This window comes from Carya illinoinensis, chromosome 9 (assembly GCF_018687715.1).
Source record: "Carya illinoinensis cultivar Pawnee chromosome 9, C.illinoinensisPawnee_v1, whole genome shotgun sequence".
NCBI classification, from domain to species: domain Eukaryota; kingdom Viridiplantae; phylum Streptophyta; class Magnoliopsida; order Fagales; family Juglandaceae; genus Carya; species Carya illinoinensis.
The window spans coordinates 34592562-34618596 of NC_056760.1; the positions used below are offsets into that span (position 1 = coordinate 34592562).

The window sequence follows — 26035 nt, forward strand, 5'->3', positions numbered from 1 at the left end:
CTCAAATATATATATAACTAGCTCTTCCACAAGCAACTACATATTAGAAAGGGTGGTTGATGGCAAAAATTAAAATGGACAAGGAAAAAACCAAGATATATAGACTTTTCTAATGAGAAAACATCTATAAAGTTTTTCACTCAAAAGATCCTCTTATTGATGAAGACATAATGTTGATCCATCTATTCAAATATCAGTACTAGTACAAAATTAATGCTAGTAATATAATTTTAGGGAAAACAAAAAATTACTACTGACAGAACTATGTTTACAAATTAAAGAGCCAACTCGTTGAGGTTGAAAGGGCCTGAATTCCAGGGGACAAGAAGTTAATTCCAAAGGTTGTTCGAGCTAATCCATACTTTTCTTACCTACCAGTACTAAACCCACAACTTCACGTAACCTTTTGCTAATTCCCTCTTCAATTTACTAATTCCAAATGCCACCAAAACTAAATACAATCGTATAAGAAACAAAGGCAAATCAAAGAGAAGGAAGGAAGCTTGATCATCGAGATTTAGCTACTGATCATTCAAAGTCCGGGACCCAGAATTACATATTGCATGAGCTGTGACCCTCCCTCTCATAAAACCAAAACATCCAAAGGCCAAAACTTCAAATTAAGAACTGGGAAAAAGGAAAGAAAGAGAAAAACCCAGAAAAGATAGATCGAAAATCTCCAGAGTCAGAGGAAAATAAACATATATAACAAGATTCATAAACCAGTCCCTCCAGCAAAAGATCAGCATATATATTTATTATATTTATAGTGATCAGAGACCTATTGGCCGATCAAGCTGCTTACTGATCTAATAACGAAGAAGAAGTTCTTCTTCCGTTGCCAGCTCTGAACTAACTAATCCTCAAAACCAACCTTCTTCAAGATTGCATTCCTCACCCTCCGCAAGTCACTCCCTTTCAAGGTCCTCCCTATCCCTTCATGAACAGAGAAAGAAGCGCCTCGAGTCCTCGCTAAATATTCGTGAGGAGGAATCATGTTACCAGCTTCATGATGTTCATCTTCAACATCAACATGATCTTCATCACTGTCTTTCTTTCGATGCTCTTTAAAGTCACCTTTAAGAATCTTCGACCAGTCTGGTATGCTTACCGGCAATGATGTCGATGCTGCTGGAGTGATCTTGTCTCCCATGTTGTCGTTCTTCCTGATCGTTTTCTTTGGCTGCCGAGAGATTGGCATTGCTCTTTTGGTTTCCATTAATGGTACTGTATTAACATGATTGGAATTATTCCCGATATCAGTTTCTTCAAACTCGACATCAGAAGCCAATAATATGGTTGGGTTGTCACTGGTTATGATCTCCGAGGTTGGATAGATGTAATTGGGTTTTGCATGGTAGATTTTCCTTGATGCCATAGATCATGGAAACAACAATTTGAAACCTGCTGGCTAAATGTTATGGCTTTTGCCCTTGCTTTTTGTTTCTATTCTGCGCAAGCTGCTACTGCTCCCTTAATTCATTGCCCGGCAATTTATAATATTGGTGTAATGGATAAGCTCTCCCTCTCTCTCTTCTCTCCTCTCAAAGTACAAAAGGCTTACTGGAAACAGCACAAAGCGGATGTCCTCGATCTTGTTGAAAGCATGGGGCAAACATTTTGGTCCTCGCTTTATCGTGTTAGCTAGCGAACAAAGAATAAATTACGTGACTCACGTGAAAGGTTTAGAAAGTAAATAGAAAAAGTTTTAATATTTTTTTTAAAAAAGAAAAATATATATATATATATATATATTGACATTCGTTTATTTGTTTAAATTTCTTCCCCTAATAAAGAACTATTTAATAATTTTTATTTTTTTTAACTGAACTTGGGTCAAACCCACGTGATCAATTGCTTAGTTAGTTTGTTTTTACAATTCCCATGCAATGTTGGAGAATATTATAAGGGCTTACAAGGGTCATTTGTGGAATTTCATGAAGGAATTAGTTAGGAAAAATAAAAATAGCAAAAAATAAAAATGACTAAGAAATCCCACTTTTTTTATTTTATGCACAATTAGAAGAGTGAGATGAAATAAAATGAGAAGATTTTAAATAAAAATTAAAACTTAACGAAATTGTTATTAAAATATTATTTTTAATATTATTATTATTTTAATATTTAAAAAAATAAATTATTTATTATATTTTAAAATAATAAAATGAGACTTTTACCGCTCAAAAGCAAAATGAATTAAGTCATGGGAAGTAGGAAGAAAGGGGAGAAATCATGGTAAACATGAAACCATGTTCCATGATGGTGGTGGGCCTTCTATGAAAGTTAAAATCGATTGAAAATTAGAGAATATTGAAGCACTAATTATTTTATAATTTATAAATTAAATTTTATTTGACACTATATATATTAAAAAAAATTTATATACTATATTATCATTTTATTTGAATCATATTAAATAAGATATGACATATTTATTATTATTAAATAATTATTTATTACATATTTCTTTATCATTTAATTATGATAAATATGTCACATTATTTATATAAAATATAAGTGAGATAGTGAGATAGCGTATAGCATTACTCATACTAAAATGATTATAAATATTAAATTATGAGAGTGGAAACAACAAGTTGCTAGAAAAATTAATGCTGCACATGGATCCAATTAATGCTCAAACTAGATTTGGATTATTCTGCTTTCTTAAGAGATGGTAACGAAATAAATCCAGTTTGGAGCATTGTGGACGCGTGGCAAAATCAGATAGGATCTCTAAACCAGTGCTGTCTGGGTGGCCAAGTTCTGGGTCGGCATTGACGCCATCACCCTCTAACGAGACTAATGTAACGTATAATTATTGAGTGAGTAATTATTGAAGTCGTAAGTTCTGTATATAAATTGATGAAGTTTAAAGTGTAATGTTAATTTGTAAAATTATTTTTACTATAAAAATAAATTTAATATATTATATAAAATCAAATTAATTTATAAATCTATTTTTATAATATTTATTTTATAATTAGAATGTAGAGAACTTACGCACTATAGTTTGTACAAATCAATTTTCTTAATTTTTTTTCCATACTTATGAATCATACTGCACGCACAGGAGGAAAATAAATAACGACAAAAAAGCAAAATTATAATAAAAAGGAAAACACTACTTTCATAGAAAATACTCACCAAAAGTTTGTGACAAATTATTTTTTTATTTTTACTTAATAGTTAAGAAAGTATTTTTTAATGAATTTGTATTTTTTTTTATTTTTTAAAACTTTTTTAGGGGTTTAAAAAATGTTTAATTTTTTTTTTTTTTTTACACAATCAGTAGAAGTTTTCGGTATATTTTTATGTGGCTCTACAGTATTCTAAAAAAAATGACAACTAGCAAGAAAAAATAATGATAAGAAAATTGATATTTACAGTCATTGTTTGGTAAGCGTAGCGCACTTTTTTTGAAAAAAATGAGCAAATATGTGACAATATAAAAAAATTAATTTTTTAATAACGAACTCCACTCTTTTTCAAAACAAAAACTCTACTCGTACAAGGTAGGGAAAACCCCTGCATACCCGTCACTCCACATGTACAAATGAAACGGTGTGTTTCATATACACCAAACGACTGTGTCTTTGCTTTCTCTCTCCCTTCCCTTCGTCTACCCACAGAGTAATACGAAGTCCTTCAAAGCTTCCCTCCCAAACAGAGTCCTTCTTCTTCGCAGCTTCTTCTTCTCATCTTCTTCTTTGCATCATCCAAATAGAGTCCTTCGTCTTCACAGCATCATCCTTGCATTGTCTTCGTAGTGTCATCTTCTTATCATCTTTGCAATTTCGTCTTCTCATCTTCTTCTACCATGTGAGCAAGCTTTGGTTTTCCACTTCGTATTCTCCTTAGTGTTTTCCACTTCATGTTCTCCCTCATATTTCATATTTGCGATTTCATCTCCCTTCGTGGTCTCCTTCTCAGCCTTCCTCAAAACTCTTCATCTTCTCCACGAAACTATAGATACCTCCTACCCCCTTCGTCTTCTCCACGAACCCAATGAAGCTACATAGCCACAAGCACTCCCCCCCCCCCCCCCCCCTCTCTTTCGTCTGCTCCACAAACTTACAAAGCCATAGCCACTCCCTCATTCCTCATTTTATGGTGAAGTCAAATGTTAATCTTCTGCTTTCTAATATTGTCTTCTCATTGTCTAAAAAGTACACATTGACCACTAAGATAGATCTCTTAACATCCTATAAGTAGTAGATTGGTGTGTAAACATATATCAAGAAAGAAATGGAAGTCTAGTTCACATAAATTTGAGGTCAAGCTCTTGTCTGTAAAATTTATCTTCAAAAATTATTAATAGCTTCTTTGACTACATTTTCTTTTCTAAAAATCTTTCTTGGTATAGAGGGATGTTTAAACCACAAGCTGTAAACTTATGTACTATGAATTCTGTCACTTGTTTAGTACTCACAATTTGCTCCCCTATGAAGAGTGAAGGAACATTTACAGATTTAGTGGAAAAAAAATAAAAATAAATAAAAACGAAAAACTAAGCTCAAAGAATGGTATTTTACTAGTAAAATCACCATACTAATTGAATTAATAATAATCTGGGAGGTTCTCACTGATTTAGAGACGCCCCGATCAAATCCCAGAAAACCCAAGAAACAAGTTGAATTCAACTAATATAACCCATTTCCTTGAGCTATGGTACACTCTCTCTCAGAAAATAAAAATAAAAATAAAAATAAAAACTTTCTTTGGCTTGGTTTCTTGAGAGATGCTAGATGTTTTTCTTCTTGGGTGTAGATTCGGCTGGGTTTCCATCTGACTTTGTTTTTTTTTTTAATATATCAGCACGTCAGCCGATTCCCCCAAAGGTCCCCAACCCCAGGTACCTATAGCAGTTTTGTTTTCAAAAATAGTGTATAATACTTATACAACTCATAAATGTATCTAATATTACTCAAATGATATCATTCACTGCATCTATTACATGCAAACAGTTACATGATTCCATATTTTTTGGCCATTTAAGGGACATCATTAATGGATCACAAATAATATTTAACGCCCCAATGGAAGATCCAAATCGCATGGCCTATATTATAAAAGGACTAGTCAATAATACAATTGGAGCCCTATTAGAACATTATAAAGAGCAAGAACTTCTCATTTCCAAGCAATATAGGATTCCATACACCACCTATCCATATCCTTATATGGGATATCACAATTTACCTTCCTTAAATTCTCGACATCCTCGTCAAGCTAGTCCATCTTAGATAGCATGACTCAAGTCCTACATTTCTGGTTGGAATAGGCTCCGATACCATTTCTATCACCCAAATGGAAGGCCAAAACTACATGACCTATACTCTCAAAAGGACTAGTCAATGATACAATTGGAGCCTCATTGGAACATTATAAAGAACAAGAACTTCTCCTTTCCAGGTAATGAGAGATCCCATATACCACCTACCCTTATCCGTTTATAGGGTATCACATAATACAATCTTCTAGGATGACTACAAAAACAATTATAATAAAATGAATAGTTTTCACTAATAATAATCTTCATTCTTGATCATAAGGAAATTTAGTCTTCAAGGTTTTTAATTTTGGTTTGTGAAATGAGATAAGAATCTTGTAGAGTAAGATGAGATGAGAATTTTGTGAATAGTAGTAAGATAGTATATGAATAGTAGTGAGATAGTTTAAATTGAGTATTTTTTGGGTACCGTCTAAAGTAAGGCTGAGAACAGCCTCCAACAAAATATGTCCACCTAGCTCATCCATTACTAAAGGAATGGGACGCCACTGCACCGAAGCATAAACTCTTCTCTCTCTCTCTCCCTCTCTCATCAAATCAATCAGCAGAAACCTTCATCTCTCTCTGGTTTCAAATCCTCATTGCTCGTCTCTCCCTCTCATCAAAGCACCCATCGACGCTAAGTAGAAATACTCCACAGCCCAGAACCAAAGCAGAAACCCTCATCTCTCTCTCTCCCTCTCTCTCTCCCTCTCTCTCTCTCTCTCATCAAATCTGCAGAAACCTTCATCTCTCTCTTATTTCAAATCCACATCCCTCTTTCTCGTCTCTCCCTCTCATCAAATACCCATCGACGCCAAGCAGAAAGATGAGAAAAGAGTCCATATAATAGATTTTGACATCAACCAAAGGAGTCAATACATAACTCTCATACAAACAATTGCCAATCATTAACTTGAAATCCACCCCATTTGAGATTAACTGGAGTTAATGACCCAGGAAAAATTTCAAAAGAATTCTCTAGGAAGAATTTCAAAGAATTTAACAGAGTTCTTTCTGGTTAAACAGGATAGATTGAGTGAATCTTTTTTTTTTTTTCTTATAAATTTTAGTGAGAGATCAAGCTTTTCATTCTTGAAATTGTTAGATGTTAGGAAGTAACTTTTCATCTTGAAATACGTGAAGGGATTTTGAATTGCCAGGCAAATTCATGGATGTGAATGTATATATATGAATGCAATTTTTCATTATTTTGTGTAAACAATTTTTCTTAAATTTGGATGTATACATTTAGATTGTTGTAGTGGGAATGGTTGAGATTATCATGAGTTTAACTAGGTTGGAGAAGCTAGCAAAAGCACTTGGAGTACAACATTCTGTTTATTGTGAATCTGAATGGCGTCGGGCTATGGGTGTGGTTGCTAGCGTGAGGCTGGTGTGGGCAATGATGGTCATTGCTTCTAGCATCGTGGCGTTGGGGTTGAGATGTGGGGCTGCGTCGGGCTGCTGGTTGAGTCTCGTTGGGGTTGAGATGTGCATGGGCAGCAACGGGCTACGGGAGAATGGGTGTGCAGCGATGGTCAAAGCAACAGGAGAAAAGTTGAAGGGAAAGATGGTTTTTTCTCATGTTTTGATATATTCATCTACATTGTCTTATAATGTAACTTACTGACTTGTTCATAAGTCATTAGATGCTGATCTACAAGCCAGAATTGTAATGACCACTCCAAAGTAGTCCTTTACATTTATATACAAATCCTTTAAATATAAATATTAATATATATATGTGTGTGTGTGAGAAGGTCTATTAATGATGTTCTTAATTGAGATATTTTAATCATCCTATGATTATTTTGTGGTTCAAAAACATCAAGCAAGCCATCTCTATCTTGTTGTTTATATAAACAAACATGCTAATAATGCATATGCCTCTTGTGTTAATCATGGCAAGTGTAACAGCCCGCTAGAAATTCAATTGTGAAATTTCTATTAACTTTAAGAATCTAGTGAAAACCCCATAAGTTTTCACGAATCCATTAATCATATAGGTTTTTGTTTAACTACATAGTTAGTGTTATTATTTACTATGGTATCAGAAGTGTGTTTTTGATTATTGAAGATAGTTAGAAGTGTCAAAATGTATTATGGTTTGTGCCATTAGACTCGGAGGGTTATTTAAAGTCTTATGGCGCAATAACATTTTTTTCATATTTTCAGTCAAAACGTCTGTTTAAAACTGTAGATATTATTGGATAAAAAGAAATATCTTGAGGTAATTTTCATGAATATTATTGGGTAAAAATATTTTGAGTTGATTTTTATAGATATTATTAGATAAAAATATCTTAAGTTGATTTTTTGTAGATACTATTGGATAGAATATTATGAGATAATCTTTTATAGATATTTTGGGTAGGAGAAAACTACACTCAACTCTCAACTCCAGCCTCATCTCTTCCATATCTCATCCATAAGTATCTCCAGCCACCTCTCCCCACGAAATTATCTTCATTTACACTTTCCATTCAAAAAATATCAAACACTCTCTCTCGGACAGCTTTTAGGAGGTCTTTTGTACACCCATTTCGAAGCTTTTGTAAGTGTTTTATCATAAAGTCTCCTTCATATAAGTTGTTCCTTTTTTAGTCTAGTTTACATGGATATCTTATTTGCCCCATTTTAAGATCATTTGGTCAGTCAAATATTATGTAAACTATAGAAAGGTCATTCTGGGAGATAAACTGGAGAATATGTTATAGTTTGGAGTTTTTGACCAAGCTAATGGATAGATATTGGTCCGAAATTTTTATGGAGTATTGTTAACATGTATATATGACTATTGGTTGAGGATTTTTGCATGATTAAAGGTTTTGATGAAATATTTTCTTAGATTTAGAAACTTAGAAACTGGAAGAGGAAAAACAGTTTCTGTTTTGAGAAAGTTTAACTCTTTGGTGGTCTAAACCTATTCTAATGACTTTAATAATTTTATTGGAGGATCCTAAGTATCTTATATACATGTTATATTATTATTTTGAATATATTTGATGTTAGTTTCAAAGATATGAAATTTTATGCAAAGAGATATTCAAATAAGCCAAAGTGTGGATATTCTTGGCTAAATTTATGTTTTGGTTAATTTCTAACCATGTGATCTTGAATTAGAAACTTATATATGTTTTAGGACATCTTTTTAAACCATGTAATGGTTTGGTTTGAAGATCATATATTTATAAGTCATAGATCAAGAGATTTATCAAAACTAGTTGAGGAAAAAGTTTCTGTTTTTGGACTAAGTGTAAAACCAAAAACTCTAAATGTTATTTTGTGATTTTGGTGACTTTAGTTTGATGATTTAAAGCATGGTTGATGTTAGGATGATATTATGAATATGTTAGAAGTAAGATTTGATTTTTGAAATTCTTGGAGATGTTTTGATTTAAGGTCAAAACTTGTGATTCAAGTGCTTGGATCTTTTTACAAAAAAGTTTGGTGTTGATTATTAGCTTTTTCTAAATAGATGTTTTAAGTATGGTTTTGAACTTAGGATTGGAAGATGTTTGTTGCAAAATTTTGGTTTAAGCATGAGTTTTGAAGTTGGAAGGAATTGCAACAAAAATAAAAGGAAATGGCCTATGGATGTTTCGACCATAGTGTGTTCTTCATAGTTGTGTTTTGTTTTAAATTTTTCTGAATTGATATTTAAATTTAGGACAAAATTTACATAAGAAATGTAAATTTTGGAAACTTTCGGAGTTAGTATGCAAAATCCTTAAGTTATGGGTAAAACGGTCATTTTCCCACATGTAGAGAGTAAAATAAAAATTTTACTCTTTAAGTTAGTATTTTTCATATTTCAAATTTTTAGTGATTTAGTTCTAACTTTTAGAATCACTAATTACAGTTTCTCGTGATCGCACTTGAAGTTTTATAAGAAACGCGGAGATCGAGGTAAGTTAGCTTTTAACTTACTAGCAGTCTACTGTGTATGTGTGCTAAGTAAAGGAACTACAGTGTATGTATGTATGTTATCATATATGTCATGCCATGCCAAGTTATCACGTAATTATCTATTATACAGAATTTATTCTGTCATCAATTTTTATCTGTTACATAATATATTCTGTCATGTATTACTATACATTACAAGTATGTCATGTTAAATATATTGTCTATTATATGTTATGCCATGTTACGAAATGTTTCTATCTCAAGTTGGTAATGTATTTCAAGTTATGTTCAAATCACGTTATGTTACGTCAGGGTTCCAGTCCTTTCGTTTTCCAGTCACGTTTCATCTTGAATACATTCAGTTTGTGCAGAATACATGGGGCCACAACAACTGTGGAGTATGTATTTACACGTAGAATACATGGGGCCAGAACAACTGTGGAGTATGTATTTTTCATGTTAAGTCAAGTTTGTGTAGAATACATGGGGCCACAACAACTGTGGAGTATGTATTTACACGTAGAATACATGGGGCCACAACAACTGTGGAGTATGTATTTTTCATGTTAAGTCAAGTTTGTGTAGAATACATGGGGCCACAACAACTGTGGAGTATGTATTTACACGTAGAACATGGGGCCACAACAACTGTGGAGTATGTATTTTCATGTTAAGTCAAGTTTGTGTAGAATACATGGGGCCACAACAACTATGGAGTATGTATTTACACGTAGAATACATGGGGCCACAACAACTGTGGAGTATGTATTTTTCATGTTAAGTCAAGTTTCAGATCAAGTTCATGTCAAGTCAAGTTCAGTTCATGTTTCAATATAAGTTATGTCAATTATGCTATGTTGTACGCCAAGTTATGCTTTAATTACTTATGAATTTGATTATGCATTTATGCTTTTACTGTCATGCATGCATCATTAGCTTGTGTGTAAGTTTTTTGTTAACTTACTGAGATTTGTAATCAAATCTCACTTTGGTAGTCCCAACTACCATTCCCCCCGAATGGTAGATCTTGTTACATGACCTGAAGGAGAATCAGGAGCTGATCAACTAGACACAGTTGACTAAGCGATGATGCGACGTCAATGTTAATATAGTAGTTAATATAAATTACTACTTGTACAATGGAGTTGCATCTTTAGTATTTTTTGGATCATAACCATTTTGGACTAGTGTTGTGATCTACTCAATAGGTCTTTATGTATGAAGTATGTTTTAAGCATTTGGGATATTTTCAATTTGGTGCATAGTATTGCTAAAGAAAAAAATTATCCGCTGCGAATATTGCATAATGTTAGATGCATGTTAGGAACATTGCATCTTATATGTCATGAACGGGGGCAGGTAACCTTGTGTTGCATGTCTCGACGCTTCAAATGTTCGTCCGATCCCAAACGGAATTTGGAGGTGTCACAGCAAGTGCTATGTAGGGTCCTCCGTGATGATCATTTATCTAATAGGACATTCTTGTTAGAGTCTTAAAAGCTTTATCAGAAATTATAGTTGCAGTTGCGAGTACACAAGAGCTGTGTAATCAGTTTGAAAAAAGTTAATAAATACAAATCCTGCATGAAAAGAAATTGACTTTTTAATAGTGGATACTACTCTTTTTCAAAGATATAGCACGACACTTACGCACTTCACGATTATATGTAGCATTACTCAAGCCTTATAGTACACACATTTACTAGCATGGATTTAATTATTTTTTTCCTCCTCCAAATAACATAAAACGTGCATTCTCTCTCCTGCCTAAAATTCATTTCAAATTTCCTCCTAACCTTGCTAGTCATCGCTTCTATGGCCAATCCCCTGCCAGCCATCACCTATGCTAAAAGTTCATTATGACATCACGAGTTAGTCTTAGATGCGGTTTAGATGGTGACTTGAGATTAGATGAGTTGAAATGAAAGTTGAATACAATGTTGTTAGAATATTATTTTTTTAAATTATTAATGTTTTGTGATTTGAAAAGGTTGAACTGATTATTATATTTTGTATAAAAATTTAATAAAGTTTTAATGATTAAATAAGAAGAGCTGAGATCATTCTTGTATCCAAACCGAGCAAAGAATTAATTGCAGCTCCCTACCCCTTGCTAGGTCCCTTTTAAATGGCTCCCTATTGGATATATATAGAGTGGGGTGCTAATCTTTAGAGACCGTTTGGATATTTAAAGTATTTTAATATATTTGTAAATAGTTATGAATTATTTTAGATTAATATGTTTGATTGAATTTTGATAAATAAGATAAAAAAAAAAAAAGTGAATAAATTATTATAAAATGAAAAAATTGTTTGAATATAATTTTTTAATATTAGTTTTGTTCTGAAATTTGAAAAAGTAGTATTATATTTTATATTTTATTTGAGAGTTTGAGAAAGTTGTAGTGATTAACTAATAATTAGATGAAAAATGGAAGATTTGAAATTGAAAGTATCTTATATTTAAGTAATATTTGTGAATAGTCAATAGCTAGTCAAGTTGTTCTCAATGACAACTTTTCCACACCTTTATCTCCATTTTCTTTAATTGAGACTCAATATCAATAGCTTTTATAGCTTTTGGTTGTGCTTCATTCACACACCAATCCTAATGAATCCACACCTGACGTTAATGCCGTAGCCTTCACCTTTTCTCAACTCTTCATCATATTTTTTTCTCATAATCCGTTCAATCATACTCATTCTATTTTCTCTTCTACTAAACTTGAGTTTTCTGATCTTGATTTTTTTTTCCTGGATCCTTGATATGAGAGCAACAGATCATATGATTCATTCCGTTGATTTTCTTTCTTCTATCACTGTTATTGTTAGTACCACTATTAAACTTCATGATGTCATTCTATTTCTATAACAAATGTTGGTATGTTCGGATTTCTAAACATCATATTCTTCATGAAGTTCTTTCTGTCCCTTCTTTTACCTTCAAGCTGATTTCTATCAGCAAGCTAACCAAATCACTCGCTTTTTTTTGTTTTTCGCTAACATGTGTTTTATCCAAGATCCAATTCATTGGAAGCTAATTGGAGTGGGTAAGCAAAGAGAGGTATGCACATAATGTAGAAATCAAGCTCTTCTCTTTCCCCTTCACTAAAACGTTTTTGTGTTTCTTCTACTAAATGTTCTAGTTCTAATAATACTTTGCATTCCCATGTTGTTCTACATTTTCCAAGTTCTCATTGTTTGGGCTTTGGCCCAATAGCTTAGGTCATCCTTCTATTTTAAGGATGTATTTTCTAAAAAAATGTCCCTAATTTGGTTGTATATGACTACCCATGTACAATTTGTTCCTTGACCAAACAAAGAAAAATATCATTTCCTAGTGCTATTCATGTTTATGAATTTCCCTTTGATCTTAGTCATTGTGATGTTTGGGGATCATTCTTCATTCCCATTGTTGAAAGTTACAAATTTGTCTTAACTATTATTGATTATTATTCATGTGTTACTTGGATTTACCTCTTAAGTGTAAATAAGAAGTTTTAACTCTCATACAAAACTTTTCATAATGATTAAGACATAATTGAACAGCTTAAATATTGTTGAGATCCTTCAAACTCAAAGATCCTGGGCAGCTTAAATACCTCTGTAACACTCTGCTCCCCAATAAAGCCCTTTTTAAAATTTTCAAGGAATCGGTGTGTTACTAAACTTTAATTTAAAAATTTTTCTTCTTAATGAAGTGCCAGATACAAAAGATCCCACAAATAAATAAATTCAATCTTTATTAAATATTCAAAATCCAAAAGAGAATCCGCAGAAATACTAATTTAAAATCAATAAAGTCTCATGTGCCTATAAAAATAATTTATTAAATGAAATCATAAAACTATCATAACATAAACTATCTAAGTCTATGTCTTGCCTCCCGGGGCCATGTCTTCTCCTACACCTCAATCCTTATAAAAATCCTCAGCTAGGAAGGTTAATATATATATATATATATATAACACATAAAAAAATGAATCAAATACTCGATAAGCAATACATCATAGAGTAAACATAATAAATATAGGGTTTTCTTAAAAATCTGCATTCTCATAAATACATATGTAAATAACATGAACTTATCTTTCACATATCATAGGCCAATACCCATTTTTGACCCTCGTGACTTAGGGTTAGCAAATCTAAATATATTCCGATTCCGCCCGTGACTGCATGTTGTGGAATCCATATGTAAGGAAGATATACTAGGTGCACTACCAACATCATATACAACATGGCAATGCAATGTGCCTATAACATATTATACCGTCTCATATTATAACATAGGTCATTACGTATCTTATTATTCATACTTCATCATAATCTGACTGCATGTTGTGGAATCCATATGTAAGGAAGATATACTAGGTGCACTACCAACATCATATACAACATGGCAAGGCAATATGCCTATAACATATGATACCGTCTCATATCATAACATAGACCATTACGTATCTTATTATTCATACTTCATTATAATCATACTTGCATACTTATCATATCATAGATTCCAAATGAAATCACATTCTTCATAAGATGTTGTGATACATGTTTTCTTACATAAAATCATGATTTTTCATAAATCTTTTAATATATAACTCTCACATAAAATTATGACTTTTCATAAATATTTTGATGCATAATTCCTCAAAATTTTTTTAAACTTTTGAAAGAGGGGGATTTCGAACTCCTAACCTCCATTTTGGAGATTGGAGGTTATGTCAATCAGGCCACAAGCCTTTGATTCATAATTTTGGACATAAAATCATGAATTTTCATAAAACATTTTAATGCATAATTCTTCACATAAAACGATGGATTTTCATAAAATATCTTGATGCATATGTCATTGAAGCTAACATGAAACCTATACATAAAATCATAGATTTTTCATTATTTGGGTATATAAAAAGGGACTTCCATTTGAGGGTGTGCATGCATAATACTTAAAAAAAAAAAAAAATCGCCGTACAAACACGTAAAGGTATAATCATGCTACTTACCTCGTATCGCTAAATCTAAAAGTCTTGTTTCGTAAATCGTTACCTATACGAAATAGGATAAAGCTAGTCTGCCGCCTGAAGGTGACCGCATTTGATGACCGCTCAACGTGAAAAATATATTTTAGTTCTGACGTGGCAAGTGAGAAAAAGACTTTCCCGCTGCTTTGGTTTCTCCCAGTACGTACAGTGTCTCCTCCCATTACACACGTCTCCCTCCTTCCCAAGAGGAAATCAATATCCCATCCATCTACTGGCCCCCAACTTCACAGCACCGACCACCACCAAACTCGGCCCATCTCTGGCGATAGAAAGTCCCACACAGTAGTTCAAAAACCTGGAGGAATCCGAAAGAGGGGACCGAAAAACCCATCCACTCTGTTTCTGATTCAACCCCCCGACAATGCCATTCACTCCACGGCAGGTTCAGGTAAAATGATAGTTCACTGCACATTGAGTGTTGCAAAATTTTCGTTGTAAATGTGTATCAATATCTCATCCATCCACTGATTCCCATCCGTGATTTGCTCTCTGTAAATATTCTGCTATAGCAACTCTGTTTCTTGGGTATAGATTCCGTAAAGGGCCGTTGTTGTATATGTCCTTAAATAGCCACATTTTTGTATTAACGTACGTAAAGGTGCCACCTTTTAGTTTCCAAGTTATCCTTATGAATTAACGTACGTAAAGGTGCCACCTTTTAGTTGAAGTTGTGTAAAAAAATCCGATGCTATATTTCATCTACGTTAAAAAGGTTTGTTTAGGATGTTTTAACTGTAAAAAATTTTAAAACCATGCATCTTGTTTGTCATAAAGACAAAGAAGCTGTACTACGTTATTGGGATGGCAGAAAAAGAAAATCTCAGACTTATTTATAGTAAAAAAAATCTCATTTATTTTTTTGTTTTATTTGTTAGTATGGTGATGTGATTAGTTACCGAGTTCATGGTTTTGAAACAGAATATCAGGTTGATAAAGTAGTAAAAAGTATCTCCTATTCAGTTTCCTTATAGTTCTTTTACGTGCTAATGCAATTTGATTGAAACCAATGAGCATCTAGTTGAAACCAATAGAGGATATTCTACAATTTATACTAGGTCGTCTCCACCTGCTTCTTAGATGGGTAGCTTGTATTAATTAAATAGACATGATATTTAATAGGTCAATTATTATAGTTAATGGTCAAGCACCTACACTTTATGTTTATATGACATAAAATGCAAAATAAATCTTCGGATACTAATATAAATTGTATACTAATATAATGGTATTTATAATTTCTCATGTCAATAATATGAGGGCATATAAAATGATATGCTAATTCAATTATCGATACTAATTGTAGGTTCTCTAAGGCTAAGTTGATATGGCTTTTTTTGTACAGTTGACGGATGATGAGTATGATGAAATAGTGGTTGATGATGGGCCTGATAATAATGATGGTGTCGAAGAACCTAAGGCTGATGATGATGTCGAGGAACCTAATGTTGGAATGACTTTTTCTAGTGAGGAAGAAATCCGGTCTTACTATATGAAATATGCTAAACATAAAGGGTTCAGGGTTCGCAGAAGGAATTCTAGACAAAGCGACGATGGGAGGGTTCGATGGTTTACATTGGTATGTGCGCGGCAAGGCACAACAAAGAGTCAGGCTTCCAATATCCTAAAGCCAAGACAAACAGAGAGGGTACGGTGTAAAGCAAGAGTTAATGCAGTTTTGAATGAGGATGGCGGATATACCTTGTCTAGTGTAATCTTGGATCACACACATTATTGTAGTCCAGGGAAAGCAAGACACTTTAGATGTTTCAAGAAGCTAGATGCTCGTGTGGCTAAGAGGCTTGAAATAAATGATGAAGCCGGAATACGTACATCAAAAAATTTTCAGAGTGTAATTGTTGAAGCGGGGGGGTATGAGAATGTGCCATTTGGGCAAAAGGAATGTCAAAACTACATTGAGAAAGCACGACAACTTCGCCTCGGAGTTGGAGGCGTTGAAGCTCTAACTAACTACTTCCAAGATATGCAGAAAAAAAAATGCAGAATTTTTTTATGCGATCGATGTGGGCCCTGACATGAGGTTGAAGAATGTGTTTTGGGCAGACGCCCGAAGTAGAGCTGCGTATCAATCATTCGGGGATGTTATCACTTTTGATACAACATACCTGACCAACGCTTATAAAATGTCATTTGCGCCATTTGTGGGTGTGAACCATCATGGTCAGTCAATCCTATTCGGGTGTGGATTGATATCCAATGAGGATGCAAATACTTTTGAGTGGTTGTTTGAGTCATGGTTGAAGTGTATGAATGACCGACCACCAAATGCAATCATTACAGACCAAGATAAGGCAATGAAACTTGCAATTGCGAGGGTGTTTCCATCTTCTAGGCATCGCTTTTGTTTGTGGGATATTATGAAGAAGCTTCCGGAGAAGTTTGGGTCACATTCTCGATATGATGAGATCAAAGATAATCTACACAAATGTGTGTATGACTCATTAAGTGAGAATGAGTTTGAAGAACGATGGGCATATTTGATTGAAACCAATGATCTTCGCGATAATGTTTGGTTGGGATCGCTTTATGCTGATAGGCAGTTTTGGGTGCCAGCCTACGTTAAAAATACATTTTGGGCCGGAATGTCAACCACACAACGAAGTGAGAGCATGAATGCATTTTTTGATGACTACGTTCACTCTAGGACCACATTGAAAGAATTTGTTGATCAGTACGATTCAGCCATTCGGAGGAAGGCAGAGAAGGAAGCAATTGCTTACTTCAATTCATTTAATACTGATATTCCTTACATATCTCACTATCCTATCGAGAAGCAATTTCAAGAAATATATACAATTTCCAAGTTTAAGGAAGTCCAAGAAGAATTTTGAGGCTTTTTATATTTGACTATCTCGTATTTAGGTGGTGATGGTGCTGGACATACATTCGTAGTCGGGGATGAGATTAAAGTGAGTGATGGATGCATTAAACGTGTAAACTATTTTGTGTGTGTATATGGAGAAAATCCCCTAGATATTACATGCACCTGCAAATTGTTTGAGTTTAGAGGAATATTATGTCGACATGCTCTTCGTATTCTGGCACAGTTAGACAAGGGTGAAGTTCTACCGAAGTACATTTTGGATCGGTGGAGGAATGATATAAAGAGACACTATGTCAATGTAAAAAGTAGTTATGAGGCGACGGGCAACCCTGAGAGACAAAGGTTTGATCGGATCCAAAATTCTTTCTATAAACTTTGTTCAAATGCCGCAAAGACAGAGAGAAATTGTGTGAAATTAATAGGTCAACTAGAACAGTTGAAGTCCGAGTACCCGGATGACGATCCAAATGTAGGTGCTTCCACAGCTGGTGAGGTTACTCCCATAGATGGCACAACATGCAAAGTTCTTAGTCCATTAGTTGTTCGGAGTAAAGGGAGACCCACAACTAAGAGAAGAACACACCCCGTTGAGAAGGCTCTCAAGAAACCGAGTACTAGAAGGAGACTGTCTACAACTGAGGTTGATTATTGTATTAATATTTTTTACACGTATATTAATTTTTGTGATACTAGTAGTTAGTTCATAATTTCACAACTAGTCTAGTTGAATCATGTATTGTAAGAAGTATTTTATTTTTCCTAGATTGCCTACGTTATTGGAAGTTCCAACTTGATAGTTTAGAAAGGAAACAAAATTTTTTAATCTTAGGCCTAAGATATTATTCTCTATATTTGTTGATATGCATAGAGGAGTAGTCACTTATCAAGAGAAGATAGACGAAATTTCAGTATGAGCGACACACAGCATGAGGTTCCACAAACTCAGGTACTTACATGTTACTTTAGTGATATTTGTGTTTTTGCTAAGTATTATTTTCTAGATACTTATATTTATATATAGAACCCAATAATTGATGTTTGAGCGATTATTTTTTTAGGTATCCTGGCTACATGATCAAGAAAGCCAAGTTTGGACACATGCGCCTGATTTTTTTTGTACTCCCTCAACTGCTCGTCCACATCCAGTACAATTGCAACCAGTGGATCAGTTGAATGCCTCGGATCAGGATGATCTATATCAGCCTAGATGGTGGCAGCCATGATGGTGTTGTATTTATAGTGTGTTGTCTAGCATAAGTGGAAACGAAGTTTTTTGTATTTTGAATCATGGGATGATCATTTTTTTTTGTAAATGAACAACTTTTTGTATATAGGAGGGGCTGTTGCATGTAAATTTAGCCTAGCTTTTGTAATGTGATCATCCTGACTTGTATATGAAATATGTATAACTTGTCGAATATACGATGGCCTCAACTGTCATTGGCTTAAAGAAATCTTTGTGTATATGATAACTCCGTTTTTCATTTCTAGCATCATACCTGCCAGTTGTTTATTTGAATAAGTGGGAAGATTTTGTATTGTAGCTGTATATTATTTCCAGCAACACATTCATTTGTTTAGTTGGTGTGAAATTAGTAGGCTGAGTTATATTCGTATATTGATGGGCATGGTGTTGTATTTATATTGAAATGTATTTATCTTGTATTGTGATATTGTATTTATATTGTTATCCATGTATATTGTGTTGTGATATTGTATTTATATTGTTATCCATGTATATTGTATAGTGATATTGTATTTATATTGCAAGGAAAGAACCAGTTGGATGATATGGTAGAACATCCATATTATAATATTGTTATAATATTTGAATAAATGAAACTTCCAGGTTTTTAATGAAATATTCTGATTTCATTAAATTTATTTCCACTAGGCTTTTTGGTTTGTTGGTTTAGGAGTAGCTGTTTATAACAAGATATAATATCAACTGCCACTTGAATGCATAGATTCAGTCTTCAAGAAAGGGCTAATAACAAACACTTGCAAATACAAACTTCTTTTTCATTAATATCAACAAATACACATCGTTTTCACAAAAGCCTAAGAGCTTCCACAATGATACTGTGTTCCAGCTACAACTTACAACTTTCTAGCAACATCAACACAAGACCTTCCACAAAATACAAAGACCTTCCACATACAAATAGACTTTCCAAACCAAAATACTTCTACAACTATATTAACATTTTCCTTTGAACCAACCACAACTAGATATAAGCAACCCAACAAAAAAAAACCACGAAAATGAAATTGTTAACACGTAGGTAGCCTTCTCCAGTTGCCTCTTGCGCTTCTCGGCCTCTATTTCTAGTCGATGATTCAAACTTTGGATATCCATTGATGCTTGGATCTTCTCAACTTCAACTTTTAATTTATCAATTGAGTGTTGCAGTCGTTTGATAGTTTTTTGGCAATATGATGGTATTTCGGGGTCATACCAGCAGAAGTATCCACAAGACTTCCCAGACTGCAAAAATAAATTTCCATTTAAATTTAGCCAAACAACACTATCAACAGCCATGAAATATGATATGAGGGCAACAAGAGTAAAGTAAATCTCACCGTATAGTTTTGGCATCCAAAAAACCGTCGCCCCTCATTTTCCTCCCCTATGTGCAGTTCTTTGACAAGCTTTAATTCCACAGCAACAAATTGGGTACTGAACTGCTGACTTTCCTGAGCTTGAGCAATTTTCACTACGTGACTCAAGCATTGCTGTTCATATACAAAGAGAATACGAAAAGTAGTTGTCTAGCACTTTAAAAAAAAATAATAACAGCGTTTTGGATTCTTTAATATACTCCTCCTTCTGGTAAGAAAAAGCTTATAAACAAAATGTCTAGTAGAACAGATCGTACGTTCAAATGTGTATTATATTACCTTTTTGCTTACTATTTTTTTATTTTCTCATATGATGATGTTAAACTCGACAACTCCACATTGGTTGCCTATCTACTTCACAGGTTAGAGATGAGATGAAAATATTCGTATTTGGATTCTTATATAGCTAAATATAATTAGTAATGGCCAAAATATGGCATATTCAGGTATTTAGGATTCTTGTTATCAATTTGAGCTTACGGGAACCTAAAGTGTGCAAATTATTCAACCATTATAAGCAGAATTTTGCTTTCTAAACAGTTGTGAACCAGAGTAAAGTAAATTATTGATTCTCATTAGCATTTCCTTAAACTATGTTTCATAAAAACCACTTCACACTAATTAATATAAGTCTTACAAACTAAACAGAATTTTTTTTCCCAAACGTTTTTACAAGAAACACCAAATGAAGGGCCTATAGTTTTTCTAAATCAAGTCCCCTGTTGCCTTTTTCATTCAAGCTAACATACATTTTCTAAACCAAGTACATAGAAATCTCAGACAAAATACTACAACTGGGAAAAACTAACAGTCATTCAATTCAAGTTGATTCTAGACTAAAAATAATTTAACAAACCGAACCCAAGAAGCAAGTCATCCTGTTTTCAGCAAGCACCATTATTGTAATCTTCCTTCCTTTACAAAGAACATGAAAAATGTAAAATTATTCATGCTAGATTAAACAATGGTTTAGTTTTTCTAAACCAAGTCCCCTGTCGCGTATTTCATTCAAGCTAACATACATTTTCAAAACCAAGTACATAGAAATCCCATACAAAATACGTCAAATACGAAAAACTAGCAGTGATTCAAGTTGATTCTAGACTAAAAAAATTAAACAACCCGAACCTACTAACAAGCAAGTCGAAAGCTTTGTATTTTGGGGAAAAACATTCTGCATTATACGCCTACCTATGGAGAGAATATTAGGAAAAATGGGGAGCAGCTCATAGAGTTTACCAGAAATTAAAAAAATAATGAAGAGGGAACCGGCGATAGAAGCTCCGAACAATGGCAGGGACAAAGCTCTGAACCGGCGATGGTATGGTGCAAAGGGGTTTACGGACGACAACTTGATCCCTTTTCTGGGTGACGGTGACGGTGCAGGGACGGCTGGGAGGAGACGGCAACCGTAGGGCTCCTGGGTTTGCATTTTCTGGGTATGCGAATGGCTTCACTCTGGGTTTGTGTTTTCTGAATGTTCGTTCATTTGGTTTTTTTTTTTTTAATATATTTAATGCCACGTGACGTGACACGTCAGGCGGTCAAAAGCTACGGTCACAGTGGAGCGGCACAATAGCGCAACCCCTAAGGAAAATCAGTTTAATAATTAATCAGTTTTTTTGGAGCTTAATAGATACTAAGTCCGTAAGTAAGCCCTTTGTAATGAAATATACCAGCTGACCATTTACAATCTGCTACGTTTACAAAATTAAGGGCAATACCGTAATAATGCTTAAAATTCTACCCTTAGTATTAGAAAAGATACGAGCATAAAAATCTGTACTAGTACTAGTCTACGCACACTTAACAAAAGTTTCTAACAGCATGAAAGCAACTTTAAGGGCGAATTCGTAATAAGGCTAAATTGATCTTATCATGTTTTATTGTCTAAAAGTGACGGCCAACGGATAATCTATTTTATCTGTAATTTTCAATTGGCTACAGTGTTACTTAACTATTCTTAGTTGCAAGTAATTTTTTAATCATTTCTCTCTCAGCTACTGTGTAAAGTTTATATCATTTTTCTTTCATCAGCGAATAAAAAATTAAAAAATAAAATATTTAAATAATATAAAGAAAAAAATAAATTACTTGATGTATAATATATTATAAAAATCAACGTATAAAGTAGAAAAATTAAATTATAATAATATATTTTAAAGGATGGAATAAAAGTACTCAATAAGTATATATGTTTGAAAATAAGATGAGATCTAAAATTTTTATCTCATTATTATAATTTTTTTTAAATTTTTACATAAAATATAATAAATAATTTAATTTTTTTTAAATTTTAATTTAATTTTTTTAAATTTTAAAATAATAATAATATTAAAATATAATATTTTATTTAATTTTTAAATTTTTTTTAAATTAAAAATTCTTATCTCACCGTCTAAAACTACCATAAAAGTTAAGAAAGCAATTAACATTTGAAAACAAACTAACAAACTTTCAGCGGAGAGAGAGAGAGCCCTGATGTAATTACATAAGACAAACCTTCAGGTAAAACATGGAAAGTAAAAAGAATTGAAAGGTACAGAGTTTACGGTTGCGTGTCCAGGCGAGAGGAATTAAAACAATTAAAAACTCGTGCTATTCGGTGACACAGAGAGAAACGGGTGAGAGAAGTCTAGAGAGGGAAGATCTTACCGAGAGGAGAGAGGGGCTTTCGTACGTCATTGACTGGAGGTGTTGCGTGTGTTCTTGGGTAAGCAGAAATTACACTACTTTTTTTTTTTTTTTTGAAAGGAAATTACACTAATTTGAAGAGGAACGAGATGCACGTTAGGAATATGGTATCTAAAAATCTAGAATATGATGGAATCCCAGATTCCTTGATTTGATAATATTTGTGAATTACAGCTTGATTCAAAAGGTTATGTTGGTAGGAGAATATAGATTTTATTATTTATTTTATATTTTTATATGTGAATTAGACTCTTATTTAATAAGTAATCTAACATATCAAATAATTAATTAAATGAGATATAGTTTAAAGTTGGGTTCGAAGTTAAGACATTTGTTATAATATCATGTGAAATTATAATTTATCTCAAAAGTTTAAATTGATGAAAAAAGATAAATTTTATTATTTATTTTATATCTTAAAAATATTTATAGAAATCCTACCAAGAATGAATTTTTCTTCCAAAATTTTTGTATAGTTCTTCATGAAATATATTTTCATCAGTTTTTTTTTTTAATTTCAACAAGTAAATTAATTGTAAGAGTTTTACTATATACAAATAAAGTCACGTACTAATCTGCGTACCAATACTGATTCTTTCATACTTAAAATTTAAATTAATATTGTTTTTAATAAAATTTACTTTTTGACCAATCACAATAAATTAATGTACATATTAGTACACAAGTATGCTTGTAACTAAACTTTTTCTAATTGTAATATAAAATTCTTTGACCAAATAATAGGATCTACATTCTAAGCTAGATATTTAGAAATTAGATATCTAGAAATTCTTTAATTATAAAATAAAAAATATATAAAATTAAATTCATAAATTGATATGATTTGATACAGTATGTTAGATTATAAAATTATTTTTATTATAAAATATATTTAATAAAACACATAATTTTACGTCAATTTATAAATTTATTTTTATATAATATTTTAAGCCAGACTCAACCGGACATTTTTGGAGGCATTCAAACAATTCAAAATTTTGTTGGGCTCCACAACTGCGATTTTTTAATGGGCTTTGAGGTCCCGTTTCCGACTTGACCCAGTACATTTTAACGGGCCATAAACCCAACGAGAGATGGTACCTAATAATCCTAGGGATAATTCTGTCAATTCGCACACCCCATTCGCGAAACCCTAGGATATAGAAGACCTTAAAGCCACAGTCTACCTGTTTGAGCCACTCTCTGATAGCCCCAACCATAGTCGACTCTTCAGACAAACCCTTGCGAAGCCAACCCAACTGCGACGTAAAGAATGCCTCCGAAGTTCGACCCCTCCCAGGTTGTGGACGTTTACGTCCGTGTCACCGGAGGCGAGGTGGGCGCGGCGAGTTCACTCGCCCCGAAGATCGGGCCGCTCGGTCTATCCCCGAAGAAGATCGGAGAGGACATAGCTAAGGAGACGGCTAAGGACTGGAAGGGCCTCCGTGTGACGGTCAAGCTCACTGTCCAGAACCGTCAGGCAAAGGTCTCGGTTGTTCCATCTGCTGCCGCTCTAGTCATCAAGGCCCTGAAGGAGCCCGAGCGCGACCGCAAGAAGACCAAGAACATTAAGCATAATGGCAACATCTCTCTCGACGACGTCATAGAGATCGCCAAGGTCATGCGGCACCGATCCATGGCCAAGGACCTCAGTGGCACCGTCAAGGAGATTCTAGGCACCTGCGTCTCGGTTGGATGTACGGTCGACGGCAAGGACCCCAAGGATCTCCAGCAGGAGATCACCGATGGTGACGTCGAGATACCCCTAGATTGAGAAATATTGTGAGGGTTAATTTTATTAATCAGTTTTGGATTTTGAAGTGAATTCTTATCGGTTTTGTTTCTTTAATCACGTCTCCGAATACTAGGGATTACTTCCGGAGCTTGAGTGATTTCCGTGAACTGCTGTGGATGCTTTATTTGAATGAAATGTTGGAGTTTTTACATTTCTAATAGGCATCATTGAGCTGACATTGCAGTAATTAGATTCAAGAATTCCCTGTTTTAAGTGGGCATTAGTCTGAGTCTTGCGTCACATGAAACGTTTCAATCGTTTATTTGCATTTATGGCTACATAGTATTATGACCCAATTATGGAAAGTCGCTGAGGCACGGACAAATAATCCAAAGGCTGGTTTTGGGTTAACCGTAGACTCAGATATCATAGTTCGATTCTGCACTAGGTTATCCTGGATTAACTGACATACCGTTATGGAATTATTATGAAGGTCTCAGAATACCTGCTATGATTGTGGGTCATTAATAATGAGTGCTTAAGTGAATAGTTTTTATAGCATTGATAAGTAATCCATACTTTCGGAATACCTAATAATTCTTCATTGTTATGGCAATTGTGGTGTGCCCGGGGTTTACCCCAGGGTCGTGGTTAGGTTCCATGGAGCCTCGTAGAGAAATATAATCACTCGTGATTGGAAGAGATGTCATACTTTTACACATCCTTTTAAATGATTGGGTTTGTGTCAGTAGCGTTGCTTATGACTAAATTTGGTGTAGCTGGTGACGTTCAGTTTTAATTTATCGCTTGTAGTTAAATTTGTTGCATTTTTTTATTTTGTTTTACTTGTGGATACTTATTAGTGAGAGCTGTAGGAATGCTATCCGTCACATTTGTTTTATACATTAGGGGCTTCCTTCAACTATCTTAGGATTCTTTAACGGGTGCATTTAAAAATTACTTTCCCATAATTAGAGCTCCCCCCTGATTTTTAATGATATATTAAACATGTTTCGGCGAACCTTTCTAGTGATTTCATTTCATCATTTATTTGAACTTCTCAATCTTTCCTCATTCTTTTATCTCAAACCCTTCTTTCTGAATATATCAGTTTAGTCTGTTCCATAAAGACCACTCGATGATTGATGAAAATGGGAAGAGGATTGTGTAACTAGGGTATCGTAGATGATGCGGCATCACCCAATTCATTATAAGAATTCATGACTTTATGTCAAAGTACCTTATTGTACTTTTTAAAGTTCATGGAAGTTAAATGTAATTATGTCTATACATAGTAAATTTACCCTTCTTAGAATCTAGAGTATTGAGTGATGCACTCAAACAAATATATTCAGTTCGGTTAAATATGTGGTGCTTTTGTTGTTGATTTTGATATGGAGGAAACCTGGCTTTTCCATATGCTTAGGTTATGAGTTGAGCTGGGAGCTGCTATGTTGGCACTGTGTTTCACTAGGTGCCTAAGAAACAGTGGGAACTGTGTGGAATCGGGGGTAGTTGTATGGTGTCTGTTGGATTTGTTTAAAGTTATTGCTTGATTTCAAATTATATTGGGCGTTTATGCTGCATATTCCTAGCATTTGTTGCATACATAGATACATATTCATTTTCTCAGACATAAAAGTTCGCAGGGGCATTGCGAAGAAAGTTATGGGCATGTTTGCTGATTGTAGAGTCCTGAGCAGTCGCATTAATGATATTCCTTCGAAATATTGTGCATTCCCCATGTCATTGGCAACTCAAATCTCTACAATCTTTTGGTTCCTAAGAAATTTGGAGCTAACGTATTTTGTGAATTTGGTCATGTTAAATGGTTGTTGGCATTGCATTTGCATGTCATTGGTATGTTCTCAGTTGGTGTTTTTTACGCAATAGGGAAGTTCTCTGGT

General features: G+C 33.8%; 2 protein-coding genes across 2 annotated transcripts; one reads left to right on the forward strand and one right to left on the reverse strand.

Moving 5' to 3' along the window:
* Positions 1-494: 494 nt before the first annotated feature.
* LOC122275411 lies at positions 495-1616 on the reverse strand. The gene has a single exon (XM_043084453.1). The coding sequence runs from the start codon at positions 1376-1378 to the stop codon at positions 857-859; it is 522 nt and encodes a 173-aa protein (XP_042940387.1). The 5' UTR covers positions 1379-1616; the 3' UTR covers positions 495-856.
* Positions 1617-23572: 21956 nt separating this feature from the next.
* LOC122275023 (60S ribosomal protein L12) lies at positions 23573-24346 on the forward strand. The gene has a single exon (XM_043083927.1). It carries the CDS (start codon positions 23667-23669, stop codon positions 24165-24167), a length of 501 nt encoding a protein of 166 aa, XP_042939861.1. The 5' UTR covers positions 23573-23666; the 3' UTR covers positions 24168-24346.
* Positions 24347-26035: the final 1689 nt, after the last annotated feature.